This window comes from Rhincodon typus, chromosome 13 (genome assembly GCF_021869965.1).
Source record: "Rhincodon typus isolate 14 chromosome 13, sRhiTyp1.1, whole genome shotgun sequence".
Classification (NCBI taxonomy): Eukaryota; Metazoa; Chordata; class Chondrichthyes; order Orectolobiformes; family Rhincodontidae; genus Rhincodon; species Rhincodon typus.
In genome coordinates this window covers 27,558,057-27,581,445 of record NC_063344.1, presented here as the reverse complement: position 1 = coordinate 27,581,445, position 23,389 = coordinate 27,558,057, and the positions used below count along the sequence as shown (strand labels likewise).

General features: G+C 40.2%; 1 protein-coding gene across 11 annotated transcripts in view; it reads left to right on the top strand.

Moving 5' to 3' along the window:
- abcc5 (ATP-binding cassette, sub-family C (CFTR/MRP), member 5) overlaps positions 1-11,800 on the top strand; it is a 131,737-nt gene extending 119,937 nt beyond the window's left edge. For all 11 annotated transcript variants that reach the window (XM_048604678.1, XM_048604675.1, XM_048604674.1 and 8 more), the window contains 2 exons: positions 831-995; positions 10,691-11,800. In XM_048604678.1, the coding sequence (XP_048460635.1) occupies positions 831-995; positions 10,691-10,792 (267 nt within the window). In that variant the 3' untranslated portion in view covers positions 10,793-11,800. The remainder of the gene's footprint in view (positions 1-830; positions 996-10,690) is intronic.
- The last annotated feature ends 11,589 nt before the right edge of the window (positions 11,801-23,389 follow it).

Sequence of the window (23,389 nt, the reverse complement as noted above, 5' to 3'; positions counted from 1 at the left end):
CAATGATTTGAGCAATTTTTCCAAAATGTTCTGTTCCGAATAAACCAGCCTTGAATTTAGAAGCAAATTTAATTTTGTTCATAGGTGTTCAGCGCAGTTCAGGGAGCAGTTACCTTAGCAGAAATATTTGCTTTGTGAAACTTGCAGACCCCCAGGTTTGGTTAGAAAATTGCAGGTTATTAGAATTAGAACGTCTAGACTCTCAGTTTTGTGAAAATGACATGTTAGCTTACTTGTAAAGGACAAAATGAATTCCCTGCACATTCCTGCTGAAGACCTGGAAGGAGTCAATTAAGTAGAATCCCAAAGAGTTAAAGTAGGGGTATAATTTTTGTTTTACAGTTGAGTCTGTCTAATGGATCGTTTCAGCAAAAAGGCTGAAACTTTGTTTTGCTCCATGTCTTGAGATTTACCTGTTTTTTACATTTAGATAGCCTTTTTAAAAATTATTTATTCTTGAGTGTGTTAATCTTCTGTTTCATTATTAAAGAAAATCTGCAGTCTCACATGAGTATGTTTCAGTGACGAGCCACCAGGTTAACTAACTAAACAGAAAAAAAATCAAGATTTTTTGAGCAAGATTCCATTCTGTGGTCTGACCTGTGCAGTAGACTGTCAACAGCTGGGATCATAATAACCTCCTGATGTGGCAGTGTGTCATTATTTGTTTCATAATATTCCAGCAAAGCACCTTAGGAGGTTTTATTTTGTTGAAATATCTTTATAAATTTTAGTTGTTTAAACAGTAATTGCTTCACCAGATGAGTGACTGTTTTACACAATTTCTTTAGTCTATGCAATATGTAAAGTTCTGCTTCTGAATGTTACAGATTCTAGTGTTAGACGAAGCTACAGCTGCCATGGATACAGAGACTGATTCTCTGGTGCAAGAGACAATCCGGGAATCATTTGCTGAATGTACAATGTTGACCATTGCACATCGTTTGAATACAGTACTCAGTTGTGATCGCATCATGGTGCTAAGCCAGGGCCAGGTAACTAATGTTTCCATGCTTTGATCGGGAAAGAATCCATTCATGAGTGGAATGGGGGTGAGAGAGTTTAATGTTGCATGCTGAACAGGGTATTTGAAGGAAAAATTAGTTCTACCTGAGTTAATCAGTATTAAACAAGTGTTCAATTATTTTGTTGCCACGGAAACTATATTAACAATTGACGAGTGATTTTTTTTTAACCTCATTGAGTTTAAATGGTCCAAAATTATGAATGAAGAAAACATTTCTACAGTTAGTGAGCACCTTCTAGTGCAGTTTTGTACAGTATGCTCAGCACTCATGATAAATCAGTCACAGACATGCTGAATTGATGCTGTTCAATTTAGAGACACACAAATTGTGCAGCAGTGTGTATAAGTAAATGTGTCATCTGTGAGACTACTTTTTATTGGTCCATCCATAATTGATGAAGCAAAAGTCAAACACATTGCTGTTAGGCAGGGGTCACTAATGGATCACAGCCTGTATGTTATTAGAACATAGTTTAGTTGTCAAGCATCTACTAACCTGGAAGCAAAGAGCCACTTGCTCAGTGAGGCAAAAAAAAGCAGTGCACTGTCAGTTCCTTCTTTGTCCCTGTTCTTTCTCAGTTCCTTTAAATGTCAATCCTGTATCTGTGCGACTGCACTTTGAAGCACTTTGGAAGTTGAGACAGCCTTTGGTCTCATTTTTTTCAGAATATTTTTGGAGTATCTAATGGTACAGGGAACGCTAATCAAAGAGCTTTGTTTTGTTTAGCTTGGAGCTGGTGGTTTTCTCAAAATCTGAGAGTTATGAGAGTGTTAAACAGCAGCTGCTTGATTTTTAATGTCAGTTTAAATGTCCAATTTTGGCAAGCTGGGGTGGTGCAGTAAGATTCAGAATATCCTACTTTCATCTGATAAATCTGTTGAAATGAGCTATTCAAATGAATAGGACACTATTGGCATACAATTAGACATCACAGGAGTTAGCCATGTGTCAAAGTTCTATCAAATGTCTGGATGGTCTTAGAAATGGCAAGCAACAGTGCATAAGCAAGGCAATAAATAAAAGCCAATATGTAGAGGTTTGTCAACTGAGTCGTCAGATGTGGTGATTCTGGTTAAATGGAGTTAGTTTACTTTTGAAGAAATTGTTTTTTGTTTTAAACAAACTGGAATGCACTGTCAGAACCACAATACATTCTATTCGCAAACTATCACCACCTTTTAAGAGCGGATATAGCAGGCTTGCTTTATGGAACAATTGAATTGCAGTACCCTTCTGAAGCAGCTGAAACTATTTCCTGTGTAACTAAGTCAGCCAAGCTTTTGTGTGAGGAGCATGTAAAACTAGCCAGCTAACTTGGTTTGACCTCGGACTGAGTGTTGGCAGTTTTCAGGTGAGAGAATTGAAAACTTCTTGTACAAGTTTATTTTTATTTGTAGTTAGAACTTAAAATGTGAATTTTAATTAAATGAAAGGTGCCATCCTTAAGCAAGGTTTTAAAAAGCCTCCAGTGGAAAAGTAGTTGGGATTAATTAATCAAAAAGCAGTTTTAAATGGGTTCCTCTGTAATTGCATCCACAAGGCCTTGTTTCAGGAACATCTAAAATGAGCCAACTCAGTGTGACTTAGTGCTTGAGTATCACTTACAATTGGGTGATTAAGGGAATTAGAGGAAGGAGGTGTCTCTTTGTTTTTGTTTTTGCTTTTCCTAATTGTTTCAGCATCTAGGAAATTGTGCTTCCTCTGCTATAGGAGAGGAAGCTACTTAGTTAGTGAGTATTTGGTAAATGATTTCAATTTATTCATAGAAACATTAAAAAAAAAAAGGAGCCATAGTAGGTCATTCAATCCTTCGAGCCTGTTCTGCCATTCAATGCGATCATGGTTGATCATCCATCTCGGTATGTTGTTCACAATTTCTTCCATACCCTTGGATACATTTGCCTGGTGGTAAGAACTACTTGATTTCAAAGGTTGATAATCGTATAGGAACTGGTTTCCAAATTAATAAAATATATTTTTAAATTCAATATATAATTAAATAATTACTTAGAATACATTTAAGATGATAGGACAGGTGATATGTCACAGTTTCAGGATGTTGAACAACACTTGGAGGAAGCACTGATGGTGGCAAGGGCACAATATGTACTTTCGGTGGGGATTTCAATGATCACCACCACCAAGAGTGGCTTGGCAGCGGTGCTGCTTTTCAAGCTGGTCATGTCCTAACGGACAAAGCTGTTAGACTGTGTCAGCAGCAGATGGTGTGGGAACTAATAAGAGGGAAAGAATATACCTAATCTCATCCTTACACCCTGCTGGCTGCCGATGCATCTGTCCAGGATGAAACTACTGGTAGGAGTGACCACAGCACAGTCCTTGCAGAGATGAAGTCCCACCTTCACATTGAGAATACCTTCCGTTGTGTTGTGTGGCACTATTGCCATGCTAAATGGAACAAATTTTGAACAGATCTAGCAACTGAAGACAGGGCATCCATGAAGCTTTGCAGACCAACAACAGCAACAGAGTTGTACCCCAGCATAACCTGCAACTTCATGGCCTGACATATCCCCTCTCAACCATTACCATTAAGCCAGGGCACCATCCCTGGTTCAATGGAGAATACAGGAGTGCATAACAGGAGCAGCACCAGGCATACCAAGAATGAGGTGTCGAACTGGTGAAGCTATTAAACAGGACTACTTGCATGCCAAACAGCAAGTGATAGAACTAAGCAATTCCACAACCAACAGATCAGATCTAAGCTCTGAAATCCTGCCACATCTGGTTATGAATGGTGGTGGATAATTAACAACTCAGTGGAGGAGGCTCCACAAATATCTCCATCCTCAAAATGGAAGAGACCAACACATAATGCAAAATTTAAAACAAAAGTAATAGGAGCTTGTCAGAAATTCACTGCCATAAGACTGGCTATCTGACAGGAATCATGAGAAATTTTCATCTATGTTTTGCCTGGATAAGTCAGATACACAAATGCAGCCTAGATGGGGAGCTCATGGAATGTTTTTGAGATTGTTTCTTAGAACAGTGTACTCTGGAGCCAATCAGGCTTTACTGGAATTGGTATTGTGCAGCAAGATAAGGGTAATTCGTGATCTCATAGTAAAGTGCCCTTTGGTACCAGCGGCCACAATATGACTGAATTTTACATTCAGTTTGAGAAAGAAAAGAGTGAGTCTGAGACTATTTCTAAAAATGTGAATAGGAAATTTGAGGGCATGAAAGTAGATCTAAAGTAAATTTAGATGATGGCCTGGTGGTATTGTCACAAGACTGTTAACCCAGAGACTCAGATAATATTCTCGGGACCCAGGTTCAAATCCCGCATTGGCATATGGTAGAATTTGAATTCAATGAATATCTGGAATAAAGAGTCTGATGACTGTGGAATCCATTGTCGATTGTCAGGAAAAACCCATCTGGTTCAGTAATGTCCTTTAGGGAAGAAAACTGCCATCCTTACCTGGTCTGGCCTACATGTGACACCAGACTCACAGTAATGAGGTTGACTCTTAACTGCTTCTGGGCAATCAGTACTGAGCAATGAATGCTGCCTGGCCAGCGATGCCCTCATCCAGTGAATGAATAAAAAGAAAAAAAATTGGCAAATTAGGTTGAATGATAGATTAACGGAGATGCAGTGGCAGGCATTTACAGGCTTATTTTAGAATATATGGAATAGATACATTCCAAAGAGAGAGAATCATTCTAAGTCGAGAACTCATCATTCCTGGTTAACAAATTTAAAAAGCATACAATTGTGAAAATATAGATGACACCTCAGTAGATTGGTCGGACTATTCAGAACAACAAAGAATGAGTAAGAGGTTAATCTAAAAGAAGATTTTAGAGTATGAAAGAAAGCTGTCTAGAAATATAAGATCAGAGATGGTAACAAATTCTATAAACATTTAATGAAGAAGAGAGTTAACAAAGTGAATGTTAGTGCTATAGAAGGCAAGTCTAGAAAATTAATAATGGAAAATAAAGAAATGGCACATTAATTGAACAAATATTTTTCATCAGACTTCATTAAAGTGAATGTAAATAACATCCCAGATACTGCTATAAATTTGGAAATAGAAGGGAAGGAGAAAAATCTCATCAGTGAAGTGGAACTGAGTAAATTAATGGAGCTGTGAGCGGACAAATCCCAGGTCCAGATGGACTTCATCCTACAGTCATGAAAGTAATAGCCAGTTGAATAGTCGAGGAAAATTGAGACCAATGCCTAAACTTTTAGGGAAGTTTCAATTGAATTTAGTGATAGCAAATATAACTCATTTATTCAAAGTGGGACGGAGACAGAAAGCATGAATCTACAAGACAATTATCTTAACATTTACTGTAGGAACAGTGTTGGATACTATTAAATAAGTTACAGCAAAGCATTTGGATAAGTTCAAGGTAATCAGCCAGAGTCAGCATGGTTTTATGAAAGGGAAATCATGTTTGAGCAATCTATTGGAGTTCCTTTTGGAAGTAACTTGTCCTGTGAAACTGTAGAATTCTTTATTGCAGAGGGTGGAATTCTTTACTGCAATTTTTTTGTCAATCATTTAAGGGAATTAAGTTTTATGGGGTAAGGAGGGAAGGTGAAGTTAAGTACACTTGATGGGCTGAATGGCCTATGTGTGGGAGAGCTTGGATATATTGTACTTCAATTTTAAGAATGTAGTTGATTCATTTCAAAGATTGTTGCTAGAAATGAAAGTTCTTGGTGTAGGAGATAGCTGCTTGACTTGGATATAAGATTGGCTGGTTAACAGGAAGCAGACAGCAGGTACAAGTGAGTCTTTTTCAGGTTGGCAGGACGTAACAAATGGTGTGTCACAGGGATTAGCGCTGGGGCTTCAACTGTTTATAATGTTATAAATGACTTGAATGAAGGGACAGAAGAGCTGGTTACCAACGTTGCTGATAACGCTAAGATAGGTAGAAAGCTTAAGTTGTGAAGAGAACATCAGGAGAGCACAGAAAGGTATAGATTGGTTAAAGTGATAGTGATATGCCAAATTGACTATAATGTGGGAAAATGTGAAATTGTTCTTTTTGGTAGGAATTCAAAGGAGCATATTGTTTCAATTGTGAGAGATTGCAAAGTGCTGGGTATTTTAGTGCATTATTCACAAAAGGCTAATGTGCAGGTACAGCAAAACAATTAGGAAAACGAATAGAATGTTATAAAAGAGAGTGCTGGAGAACTCAGCATGTCTCACAGCATCTGTGGAGAGATAAAATTAATTTTTCCAGTCCATTGACTCTTCTCCAAAACTGAGGGGACTGGAAAATTATTGTTTTCACGCTATGAACAAAGGGGAAGCAGGAGCATGTGGAACAGATGGTGATGATGCCAAGAGCAAAATACAAGGGAAATGCTAATGGTAGTAAAAGCAAGATTGGGTATAAACTAGGTGTTCATGATAATAATAAACGTAAGATAGCTCTGCTGAGGGCTCCGGGAGGAAGGAGAAGGGGTGAGGACAGAAGTGCAGAAATGGGTCAGACACAGCTGAGGGTCCTTTCAACCAGAGTGGAGGAATACTCAGTTGATTTTAAAAAAAATGAACATTTTGGAGGTGCCCGTGTGAAAGTTGACAGCATCGAACAATGAGTTGGAGAAATTAGTCGAATGGAATGAAGTTCTGACACAAAGTGGAGTGTGGGAAATGTAGGCAAGGTAACTATTGGAGTCTCTAAGTTTGTAATGGATACTGATGGATAGCCAAATGAAGACAAAAGTCAGAGATGGACAAGATGAAGTTGAGAGAAGGATGGAAAATGGAATCAATATTGAATAATTTTTCTAATTCTGAACAAAAGCAAAAAGCAGCACTAATGATTTCATTCATATACCGTGGAAAGAATTATGGAAGGGAGCCTGAGTAGGACTGGAACAAGGCATGTTCCACATACACAAAAAGTGACTGGGATAACTGGGACCCAAGTGGGCACCCATAGTCAACAGTTGACTTGGAGAAAGTAGGACATGTTAAAGGAGAAATTGTTTACAGTGTGAAGGAGCTCAGCACGCAATGGCCAATAATGGTGAATGCGAACTGTTCAGGCCACCTTTCAATGTGGAGAGCCTTCAGACCATCCTGATGTTGGGGATTTGGTATGTTGAGGAATTTCACATCCATGGTGAAGAGGAGATGCCTGCGACCAGAAAACTGGAAATTATGCAACTGACATATAACGTCAAAAGAATTGTGTATATAAGTGGGAAGAGACTGAAAGGGGATGGGATAATAAAGTGTTGAGATTGAAAGAAATAAGTTCAGTGGAGCAGGAACAAATTGAAATGATGGGTGTGCCAAGGTTGTATTGTTCATGGATTTTGGGTAGAAAGTAGAAGCGGACTGTGCAGGAATGAGGTGGGAAGTTGTGGAGGAGAGATCTTCAGATGGGGTGATGTCAATGACAGACTGAGTGGCTTGATTTCAATTCCTATCAAGCGGGCTGCTTTGTCCTGGATGGTGTCAAGTTTCTCGACCGTTGTTGGGGCTGCCCACATCCAGGCAAGTGGAGAATATTCCATCACACTCCTGACTTGTGCCTTGTAGATGCTGGACAGGTTTGGGGGGTCAGGAGGAGAGATACTCGCCTCAGAAGTTCTAGCCTCTGACCCGCTCTTGTTCCACTATGTTTATGTGGTGAGTCCAGTTGAGTTTCTGGTCCCCAGGATGTTGATAGTGGGGGACTCAATGATGGTAACATAGTTGAATGTCAAGGTACGGTCATTAGATTGTCTGTTATTGATGATGGTAATAGCCTGGCATTTGTGTGGCAGAAGTGTTACATGCCACTTGTCAACCCAAGCTTGGGTATTGTCCAAGTCTTGTTGCATTTGGACATGGACTGTTTCATGTCTGAGGGTTCACGGATGGTGCTGAACACTGTGTAATCATGGGCAAACATTCCCACTTATGACCTTATGATGGAGGGAAGGTCATTGATAAAGCAGCTGAAGATGGTTGGACCTAGGACACTACCCTGAGGAGCTCCTGAGGAGATGTCCCAGAGCTGAGATGACTGACCTCCAAAATCCATGACCATCTTCCTATGTGTCGGGCATGACTCTAACAACAGGAGAGTTTGCCCCCGATACCCATTAATTCCAGTTTTGCAAGGGCTCCTTTTGATGCCACACATGATCGAATGTAGCCTTGATGTCACTCTCCCCTCACCTCTGGAATTCAGTTCTCTTGTCCATGTTTGATCCAAGGCTGTAATGAGGTCAGGAGCTGAGTGACCCTAGTGGAACTCAAACTGGGCATCATTGAACAGGTTATTGCTGAGCAGGTGTTGCTTGATTGTGCTGTTGTTGATACCTTCCATCACTTTACTGATGTTTAATAGTAGACTGATGGGGCAGTTATGGGCCGGGTTGGACTTGTTCTGCTTTTTATGTACATTACATACCTGGGCAATTTTCCACATTGTCAAGTAGATGCCAGTGTTGTACTGGAACAGCTTGGCTAGGGGACTGGTAAGTTCTAGAGCACAGGTCTTCAGCACTATTGCCACAATGTTGTCAGGGCCCGTAGTCTTTGCGGTATCTAGTGTCTTCAACCATTTCTTGATATCACATGGAGTGAATCAAGTTGGCTGAAGACTAGTATCTGTAATGCTGGGGACCACTGGATGAGGCCGAGATGGATCATCCATTTGGCACTTCTGGCTGAAGATTGCTGCAAAAGTTTCAGCCTTATCTTTTGCATTGATGCATTGGGTTCTTCCATCAATGAGGATGCGGTTATTTGTGGAGCTTCCTCCTCCAGTGAGTTGTTAAATTGCCCAACACCATTTACGACTGGATGTGGCCGGACTGTAGAGCTTAGATCTGATCTGGTTGTGGGATCGCTTAGCTTTGTCTATCACTTGCTTTGCTGTTTGGCATGCAAGTAGTCCTGTTTGGTGGCTTCACCAAGTTGACACCTCCTCTTCAGGTCTGCCTGGTGCTGCTCCTGCTCTGCCCTCCTGCATTCTTCACTGAACTAGTGTTAATGCCCTGGCTTGATGGTAATGGTTGAATGGGGGATACACCGAACCATGAGGTTACAGATTGTGCTGGAGTGCAGTTCTGCTGCTGTTGCTGGCCCACAGCGCCTCATGGATGCCCAATCTTGAGTTGCCAGATCTGTTCTGGTAAACCCTGGATTTGGTTACACGTCAATTATGCAGGAGCTTTCGTGGGCTCAGTGTTCTTTGTCATTGTGGATGCTCACTCAAAGTGGCTGGATGTGCATAGAGTTCATTCATCAAACATGGGAATGACAACAGAAAAACTGCATGCATCTTTTGTAATACATGGACTCTTGAAAGTGTTGGTCACAGATAATGGGCCATTGTTTACCAGCAGGAAATTTGAGTATTTCCTAAAGTCGAATTTGATCGACACATAAGGACAGCTCCATACTATCCATCATCCAATGGCCTGGCAGAAGGAGCAGTCCATGCTTTGACGGCAGGCTTAAACAAAATAGCCTACCGCTTCACTAGATAGCACACTGTCCTGATTCCTATGTGACTATAGAACCACCTCTCATGCAACTACAGGGATAGTTGTAAAGTTGTTGGGGTGGGTGGTGGGATGGGTGATGGAGTTGATGAAGCGGCATCAGGAACACCAATCTCAGACACACGACTCCACTAAGCGAAAGAGACAGTTTACTTCAGGTGACAAAGTTTGGTGGAGGAACCACGGGATACCTTGCATGGGTAAGAGGTATGGTCCACGTGAGGTCAGGTCCTGTGTCGGACAAAATTGGGTAGGTGCGACAGTCCTAAACAAGCACGTGACCATGTCAAAGCTACAAACTCTCAAATGGTGCAGGAGCAAAATGTGCATGGCTCCTTAAAAGCCTTCCTGACTGTTCTGGAACCCATGGGTTCTCCCTGTCCATCAAGCATTGAAGATACCTTCCAGTCTGAGATGGATGTGGCAGATGTCACTGCCTCGATGCCTCTGCTGCCTGAAGAAGAGAATAGATTTCTTCAGAGACGCTCCAGGTGCAAGAGCGAACTACTGCGCATTACAGGCTGCCTGTATCAGAGACACAGTTGTAGGAACCTGACCCAATGCTAAAACACTACTGGAGGAGCTACAAAAAAAAGAACCAGCCTGTGGCCTCAGACTCTGAGGGGGAGGGATGTGGAGTTATTTCACAGGTGAGATGAAACATATGAGATCCTGGGTTTTGACAGAGTGGATGTGGAAAGGATGTTTCCTCTTGCAGGAGAATCTAGAATTAGGGGCCATTGTTTAAAAATAAGATGTCTTTGGAACTCTTCCTGAAAAGGTGGTAGGAGTGGAGGCTTTTAATATTTTGAAAGCAGAGGTGGATAGATTCTTTTGTAAGCAAGATAGGCGAAAGATTGTCAGGTGTAGGTGGCAGTGTGGTTTCAAATTACAATCAGATCAGCCATGATCTTATTAAATGGTGGAGCAGGCTCAGGCTGATGACCTACTCCTGTTCCTTGTTCGTCTGTAAGCTGTTCTAGCACTATTGGTCTTATTTGCTGATGGTTTAGAATCTCAAACTATTTTCAAAAATTATTTGATAATGTTGTATATCTTTTGCATAATGTAGCAATATAATGAACTGATTGCCACAGATACTCAAATCTGCTTTCTAGCTCAATAATGCCATTTTTGTATGCTCTTTCAGGTTATGGAATTTGATGAACCATCTGTTCTTCTCGCCAATGAAAACTCAAGATTTTGTGCAATGTTTGCTGCTGCTGAGAATAAAGCCACCGTAAAGGGTTAACAAAGTCTACAGAATTTTCTTCAGAATTAAGTTACTTGCTGCTTGTGATAAGTTAGCAATATTTCTCCATCCAGGGACAACATATCCACAATAATAACTGAAAGAACTGCGGATGCTGTAAATCGGAAACAAAACAACATATCCTCAGTGTTTTACAACAGCTTACACTATTCACGTATCTTCAGAGTAATTTTAGATACTCTAAGAATTTATGTTTCTTAATTGAAAGCTGAGCTAATTCTATTAACTACAAATGCACTCAAGGTTCAGGGAGCCTTAGATGTTGATAGTTTCAAATGCCTATAATTTAAGTCTCACACATCACAGATCTATAAATCAATACATAGAATGTTTGCAGTGTGTATATGCTGTGCTTTATTTTGTATTCTACTTTTGCACTGTTATATTGTGCTTTTCTTTTATATTCTACTCCTGTACAGTTTTACACTGTATCAGAGTTTGCTATTTAACTGTGAGACAGTTGTCAATGTCAAGTTATATTTATATAGAATAAAGATTACACCAATTCATAAATCAAATTAATATTCTTCACTGTTTAATCCAGACAGCAGTAGATGTTGTCATGGTAAACAGTACCAAATAGATGTATTTTAATCATCCTGATTCTAGTATGGTACTAAATTCTTTGGAGTTTTTTGTTACTAGGAAAAATATACCTCAGGTTCAAATTATTTTACTGTATGGTATGTACTGTTGACATTTATTGTCCATGTGCACTGTGAGTATGAGCTACTTCCTGAAGGCCATGTAAAAATGGTTCTTGTTGTTACCATAGAAGGCTTGTTTTACCAATTCTGGCAGTGTTGCACGTATTTGTCACCTTGTACAGCTTAGAGCCTTAGCATGATTTTGCAAACTAACAAACCTGCCTTGTTAAATCTTTAAATATAAATAAACTATTTTGTGTTAATACATTTTACTTATCCTAGGTTTTGTATCTGAGAATACTGACAATAAACTGTGTAAACTTGTGTTGAGAACTGAAAAGTACATTGCAAGACATGAAATATTTTTGAAACCTCGTCTTAAATGTTTATACCTAGGTCCAGAGTAGAATTCCTTTTGCAAGGCAGGGTTTCCCACTCCACGACCTGACATGTCTGTGGGTTAAGGTAAGAGTCAATCTGCTGACTTAAACTTTAAGTAAAGCTTGGCAGTTAACTGTTAGTCATCATTAACTGGTGCAAACTTCCTGGCTATGTCTCTTCCAGTCAGAATCTACTTGCCAACCAATCAGCTGTCACCTCTCATATACTATAAGTATTGTTTTCCCTTTACTTTGGTATTTCTTGAGAATTGTCCCTGATGAGTGCAAAATGAGAAACTTTGACAAGTATCTTTTTCAGCAATATTCAAGTTCTGTACTGCTAAATGACTGTTTACTACATTTCATTATTGGTTTGCCGTTCTTTTAGTAAAATTCCCTAAAGTTCTAATGAAACTTTGTAAGTCTCTGCAGAGTGGAAAAAATTTACACAAATTAATAGTGTTGATTTCTGTATTTTTAGCCTATGTTCCTAAATTCCAATGCAGTGCCTGCATTTGCTGGGATGTATCTATGGAAGTTTTCCCTTTGACAGTGATATAGACAAGAACTTAAGTCAAAGTTTTATGTTTCGCTGTAAATCCTGAGACATATGTACAATCTGTATTTCTACTGTCTGCTATTATCTCAAGTTAAATTAGTTGTACCATATATTAGCAAAAATATTAATAAAAATATAAATGATCTTGGAAGAAAAGACTAAGATTATGCTTAAGGCTCAGATAGATTCTTGATCAGTACGGGAATCAAAGATTATGGAGAAAGTGCAGGAAAGTGGATGTGAGGAATATTCAGTTAGCCTTGATCCTATTTGTTGCTGGAGCATGCTTGAGGCACCAAACAGCCTATTCCTGTTACTCTTTCTCATGGTCTTTATTAATTATTCCATACTGCTGTGTAGTATTCAGTTCATCAAAGAAAACCTAAGAAACAGTTCAGATGTACAGAATCAAGTGCAAATCAGCAAAATGGGGATTATTTATGTTTGCAGGGTGGTTTGATAGTGACAGATCGAAAAGATCTTGACTATTTTAAATCAAGAGCCTAGACTTTGACATATACCATTGTGAGAGAGACTGAAATAAAATGAAACTCCTGATTTGTAGGTGCCCTTCTAAAGATTAGAAGTGATTTTCTCAAAACTTATGAACATAAACAAATTTGGTATGTCTTAACTTTTTCTGCATTTTAATCAAACAGCAAAATTTATACTGAGGCAGAGCTGTTTTACAGTACTTCTTTGCACTCTGAAGGAGTGCATAAAATTTAGACTTCTAAACTAATGGAGAGCACCTTTTTTTTCCTTAAATGAACATTTGATTATCATCATGCTACATATCATACAGGTAATGCAAAAGCAAAAAGTGAACTCATGTACCTTTCATGCTCTCAAGATGGTCCAAAGTGGTACTCTGCTTTACTTTCTCCAAACCTTCACTCGTGCAATTTGTACAAAGTTGCAAAGTAAATTCCATGTATCTGTCAACTGAAGACTTTGTTTGTTTTCTTCCCAGCCTATTCATTCCCAGGCAAGAGAAAGTCTATCCACATGAACAAACCTCTCCATCAAATGTAATCAGTGCCTTTTTTGCAAATGACACTGTTTGGTTGTTGAAAACATCTATTGTTTCCTGTTGGTCATGTACTTGCATGCTGTGTACAACTTATATAAACTTGGAGAAATATTAATAATAAGCACAAAGTAGATTATACAGGAATTTTTATTTGCACTTTTTTATTTGGCCACTCAAAACACTTTGGATTCCATTTGTTTTCTATTTAGTGTTTTACATAATGTAAGGAAAACTGTTCATTACTGTAATGTCACCTTCAACATGAATGATTAACTCTCATAAGCAAAACAAATACACTACTTGTTTCTCAGCACTATCTCTTGTTTTGCGAGTTAAATGTCTTAATTTCTTTCACCGATAGTCTTATTTCATCAACTTGATGCCATACCCTTGCAAAAAATCATCTGTTTCCAAGAAAAAAGTACCTCACAAAGTTAGGGCAGACTACGTTTGTATGATTTTTCGTTTCTTCAACAGATTGTGGCTGTGAAATTGAGTACTGTAACACCACTGGCAACTGCATTATGTAATCTCCAAATTACTAACTTCAACCTTCACCTTCATCAAGGTGACTCTTGAATTGTCCTACCTTTTTCTTCAAGATCTACAGGATGCGGGTGGAGCTATTAGCAGTCATCGGGGTCACAGTGGATCTTTCTAAATGGGATAAGGTGGCATAGCCAAAATGTTCTAGTTTGCCCACCGTCACTGCATTTTTGATATGTATAGCTTGACCTTAAGTGGCTAGTGAGGCATCAGTTCATCACTCTGCAATTTTCCACCTTTCAATTCATCTCCTTCCTACAAATGCGCACAATCTTGTCCACAATCCTGAAATAAAAACTATCTACAACCTATCCACGACTGCTTCAAATTGGAGTTGGTGGTAACAATCTGGTTTAGCTGAGAGCCAACAGCAAGGGTACAAGTTCTTGCCTATCTGGAAGCAGAAATGGGTTGAGAGGAAAGGGAGTCCTGTTTAAAATCAGAAGGTCAATGAATGCATCATCTGCAGCTTTGCTTCCTAACAGAGCATGGTAAGGATGAATGTGATTTGCAAAGGACATAAGATAGGAACATACAGTCATTCTGTTAGCTTTTGGCAACTGTTAAATACAACCAGTTATGTCAGACCCATTGCCAAAATGTGCAGCACTGTCTCTTCCCCAAGGCTCAGATTATGCCCCTCCCAGCTTTGCCTCGTTCTTTCCTTTTATGCGTTGCCTCATCCTTCAGGAGAAAGAAAACAGCATTTATGTTGTGCCACTCTTGACGACTGAACATCCCAAAGTGCTTTACAGCCTATTAAGTACTTCAGAAATGTTGGTACTTTTTTAACATTGGAAATCCAACAGGTAATGCCGACACATCAAAATTCAACAATAATGGATGATCTGTGATGTTGACTGAGGGATAAAAATCAAGATACCATCATGATGACTCTGCACTTCTTAAAGAATCCCATGGCATTCTATTTGTATTTACTTGAGAAGGCAGATGGAGCTTCAGTTTAATGTTTCATCAAAAAGACATCTGCCTCATACAGTGCAGCGCGTATTCAGCACTTGAAACCCTGAAAGGTAGGATGTAAAGCATTGATTTTTGTATTCAAAGTCCTGGAGTAGGACTTGAACCATCAATCTTCTGACTTGGATAAAAGTACTGGTATTTCTGCAATAATGCGTGTTTCATTAATGCGAATTGGCTGTAACATGATTGATGAATACTGGACACTTTGGATAATGCAAACTTTCTGCTGTACAGGTATAGCGATTTTCTGCAGCGTGAGGTCACATAAGAATCCAACTATTGCATTATTGGAGAAATGCCTGTACAACCAACTGAGTCATTGTTGACATTCAACCCTCTCCAGTGATGTCAATATTTGTGTTTATGTGTTGTGCCTGGCTGTGGAGGCTGCAAGAGGTGTGAGAGATGGGAAGCATTAGGAGATGCATAAAGGTGAGATGAAGTATCCAAATGTTAGGGTTCATTCAAATTGCTGATGAGTGAATGATGATGATGTGGTACATTGCGTGGCATGAGGGGTTGATGGTATAGTTGGTAAGTGCCATATGAAAATTTTTGTGCTGAGTTTGATCACTCATAAGGTCAATGAATTTCTTACAGCATTGTTGCCAGGTCCTCTGAGCCAGATGCTGGGAACTGACAGCTCCTGTTTCCTTTTCAGGGTCAGGAGGCATCCTGGGCCCCCACAGGAATTTGTCCTACTTCCAGCCACCTTCGTAATAGGAGCTGTGAGAGCTTCCTGTCTTGCTGATGCTCCATTGTCTATGCTTTTCCTTTTCACCATTTCATCTGCAGACAATCAGCAGGAGCTTCTCTACAATGCGGAGAGACAGGTTGGAATTTCAGGCATTCAGGCTGGCTGATATCCATGCTAGCTAAGCATGTTGCTGGGCACCATGTTGAGCATGCAGCCACTTGTAAACACATTTGATGCTGGGCTACACACTGAAATGAGAAGACCACAAAGTCCTGAATGTAGGTAAATCATGAATTACAGCACCCTTATTAGAAAATGAGTTTACAGGTATTTCTCCTGTAATGCGTTTTGTTAATGCGAATTGGCTGTAATGCAATTGATAAATAGTGGACGCTGTGGGGATAATGTGATAATTTCTGCTGTACAGGTATAGCGATTTCCCTATAATGTGATTTTCGATAGTGCGAGGTCACACAAGAACGCAACTATCGTGTTATAGGAGCAAAACCTGTATTTGAATTTTACCCTGTGTCTTGACCGTTCGCATCTTATTTGAATGACAGTCTACTGATGTGTTTGTAAAGTGCTTCTGCAAAATCCTGCAAATCCACTGGCACGATAAATGCTTTAATATTAATGTCCATTCTTAGGCCAACAGCTCCAATATCAAGGATAACAAGGTGTAGAGCTGGATGAACACCGCAGGCCGAGCAGGAAAGCTGATGTTTTCGGTCTAGACCCTTCCCCAATATCAAGGCACTGGTTGTAGTCAATTAGTTCCTTTAGGTGGATCACATTATTCACATGCCTGATACAATACTCCCAGAATAAACTTTGTCATAGCAAGCAGTTATCAGGGACATCCTCAAAATTTCCCTGAAAAAAATGCAACTGCTACCCAAAACTTGTGGAAACCTATGCCCAAGACCACACAAACTCAAGAAAAAACATCCATGAAGGTGTCACCCATTTTGAGCATCTTTGACAGGACTACATGGAGGCCAAGCACAAACAGCAGAATAATTGTATGAAAATCTGAGAATCTCATCCACCGCCCACATCAAACACCCGCTGTTCAACCTATGGCGGGATGTGTGGATCTAACTCTGAACTATTTAGTCACTCAGGAATACAACTCTAACAGTAGAACCAAGTCATCCTTAGCCCTGAGAAGCTGCCTAAGAAGAAGGAAGGAAGGAAAGTTGAACTACTTGCAAATATTAGAAAATATACTCTCAAATTATCAAAATAAATCTTTCTAAATCAATGTGATCACAATGTGATATGATAAATCATATTTAAACCTAGGATGGCATGGTGGCTCAGTGGTTAGCGCTGCTGCCTCACGGTGCCAGAGGACCTGGGTTTGATTCTACTCTCGGGCGACTGGCTGCGTGGAGTTTGCACATTCTCTCTGTGTCTGCGTGGGTTTCCTCTTGGTGCTCTGGTTTCCTCCTACACTCCAAAGATGTGGATTAGCCATGCCAAATTGCCCATAGTGTCCAGGGATATGCAGGCTAGGTGGATTAGCCATGGGAAATGAAGGTATAAAGGGATAGGGTGGAGGAGCGGGGGCGTGGTCTGGGTGGAATGCCCTTTGAAGGATCAGTGTGGACTTGATGGGCCAAACGGCCTGCTTCCACACTGTAAGGATTCTGTGATTATAAGTTACATAGACATACTTCCTAGTAAAAAGATAGAAATCCTAAGCATATATTTGTTATGTTATTAGGAATGATAATGTAGAATTCTGAGAACGAGACTTAATTTGCTGACTGGTAGTTGTCCATACAATTATTTTGTAAGCATCATAGATGCTTTTTCAAAATAACATGCCTGCCTCTGTTAAGGAAATTTTGTGAAGACTTGCCTCATTTTTGAGAGAAAAAAACCCAAACAAATCATCTTTGTGGCACGGTGAGTCTGTGTGGGATGCTCTTGAATGAGTCGGTGTGGACTTGTTAGGCTGAATTGCCTGTTTCCACACTGTAGGGATTCTAAGGATCTATGGATTGTAATTGATGGAAATTAGAATTTTAAATATTGCAGCATTGGGAGAGGACTTTGTATGGAGGAGAGTGAGCCCTTAGGGAGCTCGTGACGGCAGCGACTGTGGGCCCAGCAGCGACAGATGGCGCAGAGCGTGACGATATCGACAATAGGGTGCTCATCAGTGTAGGTCTTAAGGTGGTGGCACCAGCACCGGCTTTCAAGATACTGTTCAGTGGTGAAGGTAGCATCTGCAGTCAGCATTGAAATCAGGATGTTGGGCTTCAGCTATGGCACTGTGGTAGGCCCAAATTGGTACTCCTGGTGCATCAAAGGGATTGGTGGTTGCATCAGCGGCTGTCAGCCAAGTATGATACTCCTGGAATGCAGTAGCGGCAATGCTGGCTCCAGAGTGGGACCCCTGCAATGGACTGTGTTGTGTGGGCATTGATGGACCCAGACCCCATTGTGGAGAACCCCCACCCCACCTGATGTCAAGCAGAGCACAAGAAGGGAGGAAGAATTCTGTTTTTAGTTATATTCTAGTCATACCTCAATATCTTCTGTAACTCAAAATGGCTGTGGAGTGTGGTGACATATTACACTTTTCACTATTTGTAAGTGACAATAAATTATTCCATTTAATCATTCAGTTCTGTAGTTGACTGGAGTTTATATCTTTAGTTTTATTTTCCTACTCCTATATTCTTTCATATCCTCCATTTACAATATTTGCCCAAATCCCTTTAAACAGTATAGACTCTCCCTTAATAAGCATTTGTGTTATTACATCCACATCATAAACATCCTTAACTGAATTTTTTGAACACCAAATATTTTTGGTCGTTGAGAACATTTGCACATTTGTAACAAAATTGTAAGCAATGTGTCTTCCAGGTCAATTTTTGCAAGATGGTGGGTACGCATTGCCCTAAATGGACTTTGCACTTGAATTAACCAAAAACATTTCTGAAAGATGACTTGCTAACAAGCCACGGGTGGGCAGAGGAAGGAGAAGAGCCAAGCAAGAGCAGTAGCAACCTTCACAGCAGCTAAGGTGTTAGTATACTGTTGAAATGAAAATCTCAAAGCAGCAGTGCCCTCAATGTGGGAAATTTTAAGTAAACTCATGTCATGATAATCACAATACCCTGATCTAAAGTCAGTTCACCAAGTGGGGAAAAAACCACCATTGTTTACACTCAATTTTTAATGGTTTTGAATATTGATCCTGAGAAATAAGGTTGTTTATTCCAGGCTAATATGTGCTGAAATTTTCCATAGTTTGTGAGTATGGTAGAATCATAGACCCAATAAGGCAAGAAGGAGGCCATTTGGTTAATAAAAACCAAAGGAACTGCGGATGCTGTAAATCAGGAACAAAAACAAAGTTGCTGGAAAAGCTCAGCAGGTCTGGCAGCATCTGTGGAAGAGAAAACAGAGTTAACGTTTTGGGTCCGGTGACCCTTCCTCAGAACTCATTTGGTTAATTAGTTATGGCACCAGATTAACGGTCAGAGAAGATTCCATCACAATAAGCTGAACTAGATAAAACTGTTTTTTTGTGATTAGTGCACATGAAGTGGTTAAGTAAAGTTACAAATTCATTAATATCCTTTACAGGGGAAAACCTGGTACCCCTACCTGATCCAGCTATGTATGGCCCCTTCCACAAATGCGATTGATTTTTAATGTCCTAAGTGCTATTAGGGATGGTTTGGCAATGTGGCTTCCCAATCTTTCCATCAGACCTAGGAAAAAAGAAGGCTGGCTCCTGGCAGAAGTCTCTTGCCCACTCCAGTTCCAGTGCAGGTCCTCATAAACACATCCAGCTCTGGCCTCACTTCCGGTCGTCGTCCCTGCTTCTGCTGGAGCTTCAGCCCTTGGCCCATGACCCTAACTCCTCTGATTACACGACCACACATGGAATGTGGCAATCAGATTAGTGTGTCCACAGATGCTTTCTATGTCTGAGCTATCACAACTAGGGGCCGTCGTAGTTGCGTCTGTGCAGCTGCGGCAGCCATACAATGTTACTGCTCGTAACTATATAGCGAATATGTAATTGAAAGCTCATTTAGGGTCAAATATCGCACCAAGGTTGCAAACAGTCTGGTTCATCCTCAGACAGTTGTCATGGAGAGGGATTAAATATATGGAGGTAGGGAGGCTACACGCAGTAAACAGAGAAGATTCTCATTTCATCAGACTGCATTAACAACCAGGTTGCAGAGGTGAAAGAGTACAATAATCCACTTGCATTGCCCTGTCTCCTATGAAAGTATAACTTTAGCCTTGAAAATGTGCTGCCATATTGTTGGTCCTGCCTGCAGTACCAAAATCAAATTCCCTTCTGTACTTTTATTCTTCAGCATACCCAAGAAAACTCACTTTCTTGTTTGCAATCCAAGACACTGTAATCCCACTTATTTTCCAATCATTTCTAAAAAAGAAATCTGGTAGTGAAAGGGTAGCCTACATGTGTCTATGTAACCACTGTTAATTGTTGAAAACCCAGCTAGTTTATGAATATCCTTTTAGGGAAGGAAATTTGCAGTCCTTTCCAGGTCTAGCACACATTACTGTACAGACTCACGGTAGTGTGGTTGACACTTAATTGTCCGCTGGGCAATTATGTATGGGCAATAAAATTTTGGCCGGATTGTAATTGGATGGATTTTTCAAAATTTTAAGCACAGAACAATTGGAAAAAAGATTGCAATTGAAGCAAAAAGAATTTGAATGTTACTTATGTGAACTGAATGTCAACAAAAAGCTCTTTATTTTTAAAAAGCACTCAACTTTTAAATATTTAACTCCACAAAAGTAGAAAATTGACACTGACCCTTAGATAAATGATCAAATAGACACACTGGGGTGAGCAGACACAGTGCTGCTTTGATGGCCTATCACAGGCACTTTAAAGCACTGGAGAAGTATCACCAGCAGAGCCTTTGCTAGATCCTTCCAATCTGGTCAGAAGAAAAGCGCTCCAACTGCAACATCTTCCTGCAAGCCATTATTCTCCGTTTTAAGATGCAAGTTACTCAAAACAAACTTTGATGAATGGGACATGTCATTTATAAGGCTGACACCTTCCAAAGAAGTTGCTTTGATTGGAACTCAGTTGTGGCAGGACTGTCCCCAGGAGTAGAGTGGAAATGCTTTACTCCTGCTCATGGGAGAACCTATCGTGGTTGGCCTAAAGGGTGAGGGCTCGCTCAACAAGGTACTGAACATTGTAAGTGACTTGATTAGAAACAGGCAGAGTGTCAAAATTTAGGGATCAGCGGGAACACACAAATCTACAAACAAACCACCTAACCAGGCTTTTAAGCACCACTTGCCCTGAACAAGGCAGAGTCTGTACACCACACATTAGACTTCGCAGCTACTTCAAAACCCATCGAACTGGAGTAGAAATAAGTCATCCTCAATCCCGGGGGACCACCTAAGACAAAGGGTGAAGTTGTGAGGATTGCAGGTATTTTTAAGTCCTGTTTTTTAAGCCTGTGAACTGTGTTCTGACGGAACCTTATAATTGTTGCAGTTCCTGTATTTGGAATTGTCTATCTCCGTAGCAAGGAATTTGGGAATCCTCAGAAAGGCCAATTTGGTGTTTTATTTACTAACGTAAAAATATATTTTATGTAAAAGTACATCAGGCAAGCACACATAAGAATGGAAATCTTAATTAGTATATTTTGGAATCACTCAGTACTAATTGTTGAATGTGGGTGTGTATTTTCCCCCACATCATGAAGAAATGCATCCCTGTACCACACCACTACCCATCACCTTGTCTGTCTGCCAAGCACGTGAGATGACACTTTTCACTGTACCTCAGTACATGTGACAGTAATAAATCAAATCAAATTAGCAATGGAGGGGGTGCAGAGGAGATTCACTCGGTTGATTCCAGAGTTGAGAGGGTTGGATTATGAGGAGAGACTGAGTAGACTGGGCTTATACTCATTGGAATTCAGAAGAATGAGGGGAGATCTTATAGAAACATATAAGATTATGAAGGGAATAGATAAAGTGGAGGCAGGGAGGTTGTTTCCGCTAGCAGGTGAAACTAGGACTAGAGGGCATCGCCTCAAAAGAAAGGGAAGCAGATGTAGGACTGAGGTCAGGAGGAACTTCTTCACCCAAAGGGTTGTGAATCTGGAATTCCCTGCCCAGTGAAGTGGTTGAAGCTGCCTCACTGAATGTTTTTAAAGCAAGGCTAGATAAATTTTTGAACAGTAAAGGAATTAAGGGTTATGGTGAGTGGGCGGGTAAGTGAAGCTGAGTCTCAAAGATCAGCCATGATCTTATTAAATGGCGGGGCAGGCTCGAGGGGCCAGATGGCCTACTCCTGCTCCTAGTTCTTATGCTCTTATCCAGATTCTCCACAATAACCCCCTCGTCCCCACTATTCCAAGCTGCGATTTGAATAGCACTACATTCATTAATGAAATGGTGAATGTGTAGATTTTAATTCTGGATAGGAGCAATTGATTTTTCTTTTAAAAACAAATTTATGATGACAGTTGGTGACTGGATTTCCAATTGAAATGATTCCTTTGGTCACAAATGGCGAATGTTCTTGCAGGAAGAAGGATTCAAAACCATGGAATTTGGTGCTGAAGAAATGGAGAATGTGTAATTGTGAATTTCTGTTCTAAAGTGCACGTATCATACTTCGCCCTGCTTTATATTTCATGTTGAAAATTTGTTATACCAAAATATTGTATATTTCTGGCAGAGTAAATTTTGGCTTTTTCATTTGAAGAACTGCAAGAAATGTCCAAAGATGTGCAGGCTAGGTGGATTGATCATGCTAAATTGTCCATAGTGTGTCAGAGATGTATAGATTAGGTGGGTTACAGGGAAAGGGAAAGGGAAAGGGTAAGGGGATGGGTCTGGGTGGGATGCTCTGAGGGTTGGTGTGGACTTGATGGGCTGAAGGGCATGTTTCCGCAACGTAGGGCTTCTATGATTTATTTTCAGCCCTAGCTAGAGGGACCAGATTTCTTGGTGTTCCTCAGACAGTCTTTTCTTGTTAGTGAATGTCTCAGCAGTTCAGAAGTCTCTGCTTTTCATCTTTCCACCTTTTGCCAAATAGAAATGTTGTACAAAACCTTGTAAAATTTTGTTTTTCTTCCTGTAAACACCACTATCACCACATTGTGTTGCACACAGTAGACGTGTATTCCCCACCCTCTTAACTCCAAGAAAGTTGTGCTATCTTTCTGGTACTGACTTATCCATTGCCAGTGATACCTTTTGAACAATGTCTGGAATAAGGCTGCTAACTCCAGCTGGATATATTCATGAGATATCTGATTTGATTTGATTTATTGTCACGTGAACATGAGTACAGTGAAAAGCTTTGTTCGTGAGCAGTACAGGCAGATCATAGTAAGTAAGGACATACAGGTCATAGGGTGAATAATACTTGGACAGAGCTAGGCATATAAGTTACACTACACAGGATGCACATGAGGCAAGATTAACATTAACAAGATCAACACTATTTAAAATTAGAAAATCCATTCATTCGTCTAATAATGGTAGAGAAGAAGCTTATGTATCTTCTGCCTGTTGGAAGAGGTTTAGGAGAGCATTGCCAGCGTTGGATGGGTCTCTGATGATGTCAGCTTTTCTGCGGCAATGAGAGGTGTAAATGGAGTCCGTGGATGGGAGGTTGGCTTCCATGATGACCTGGGCTGTGCACACAACCATCTGTAGTTTCT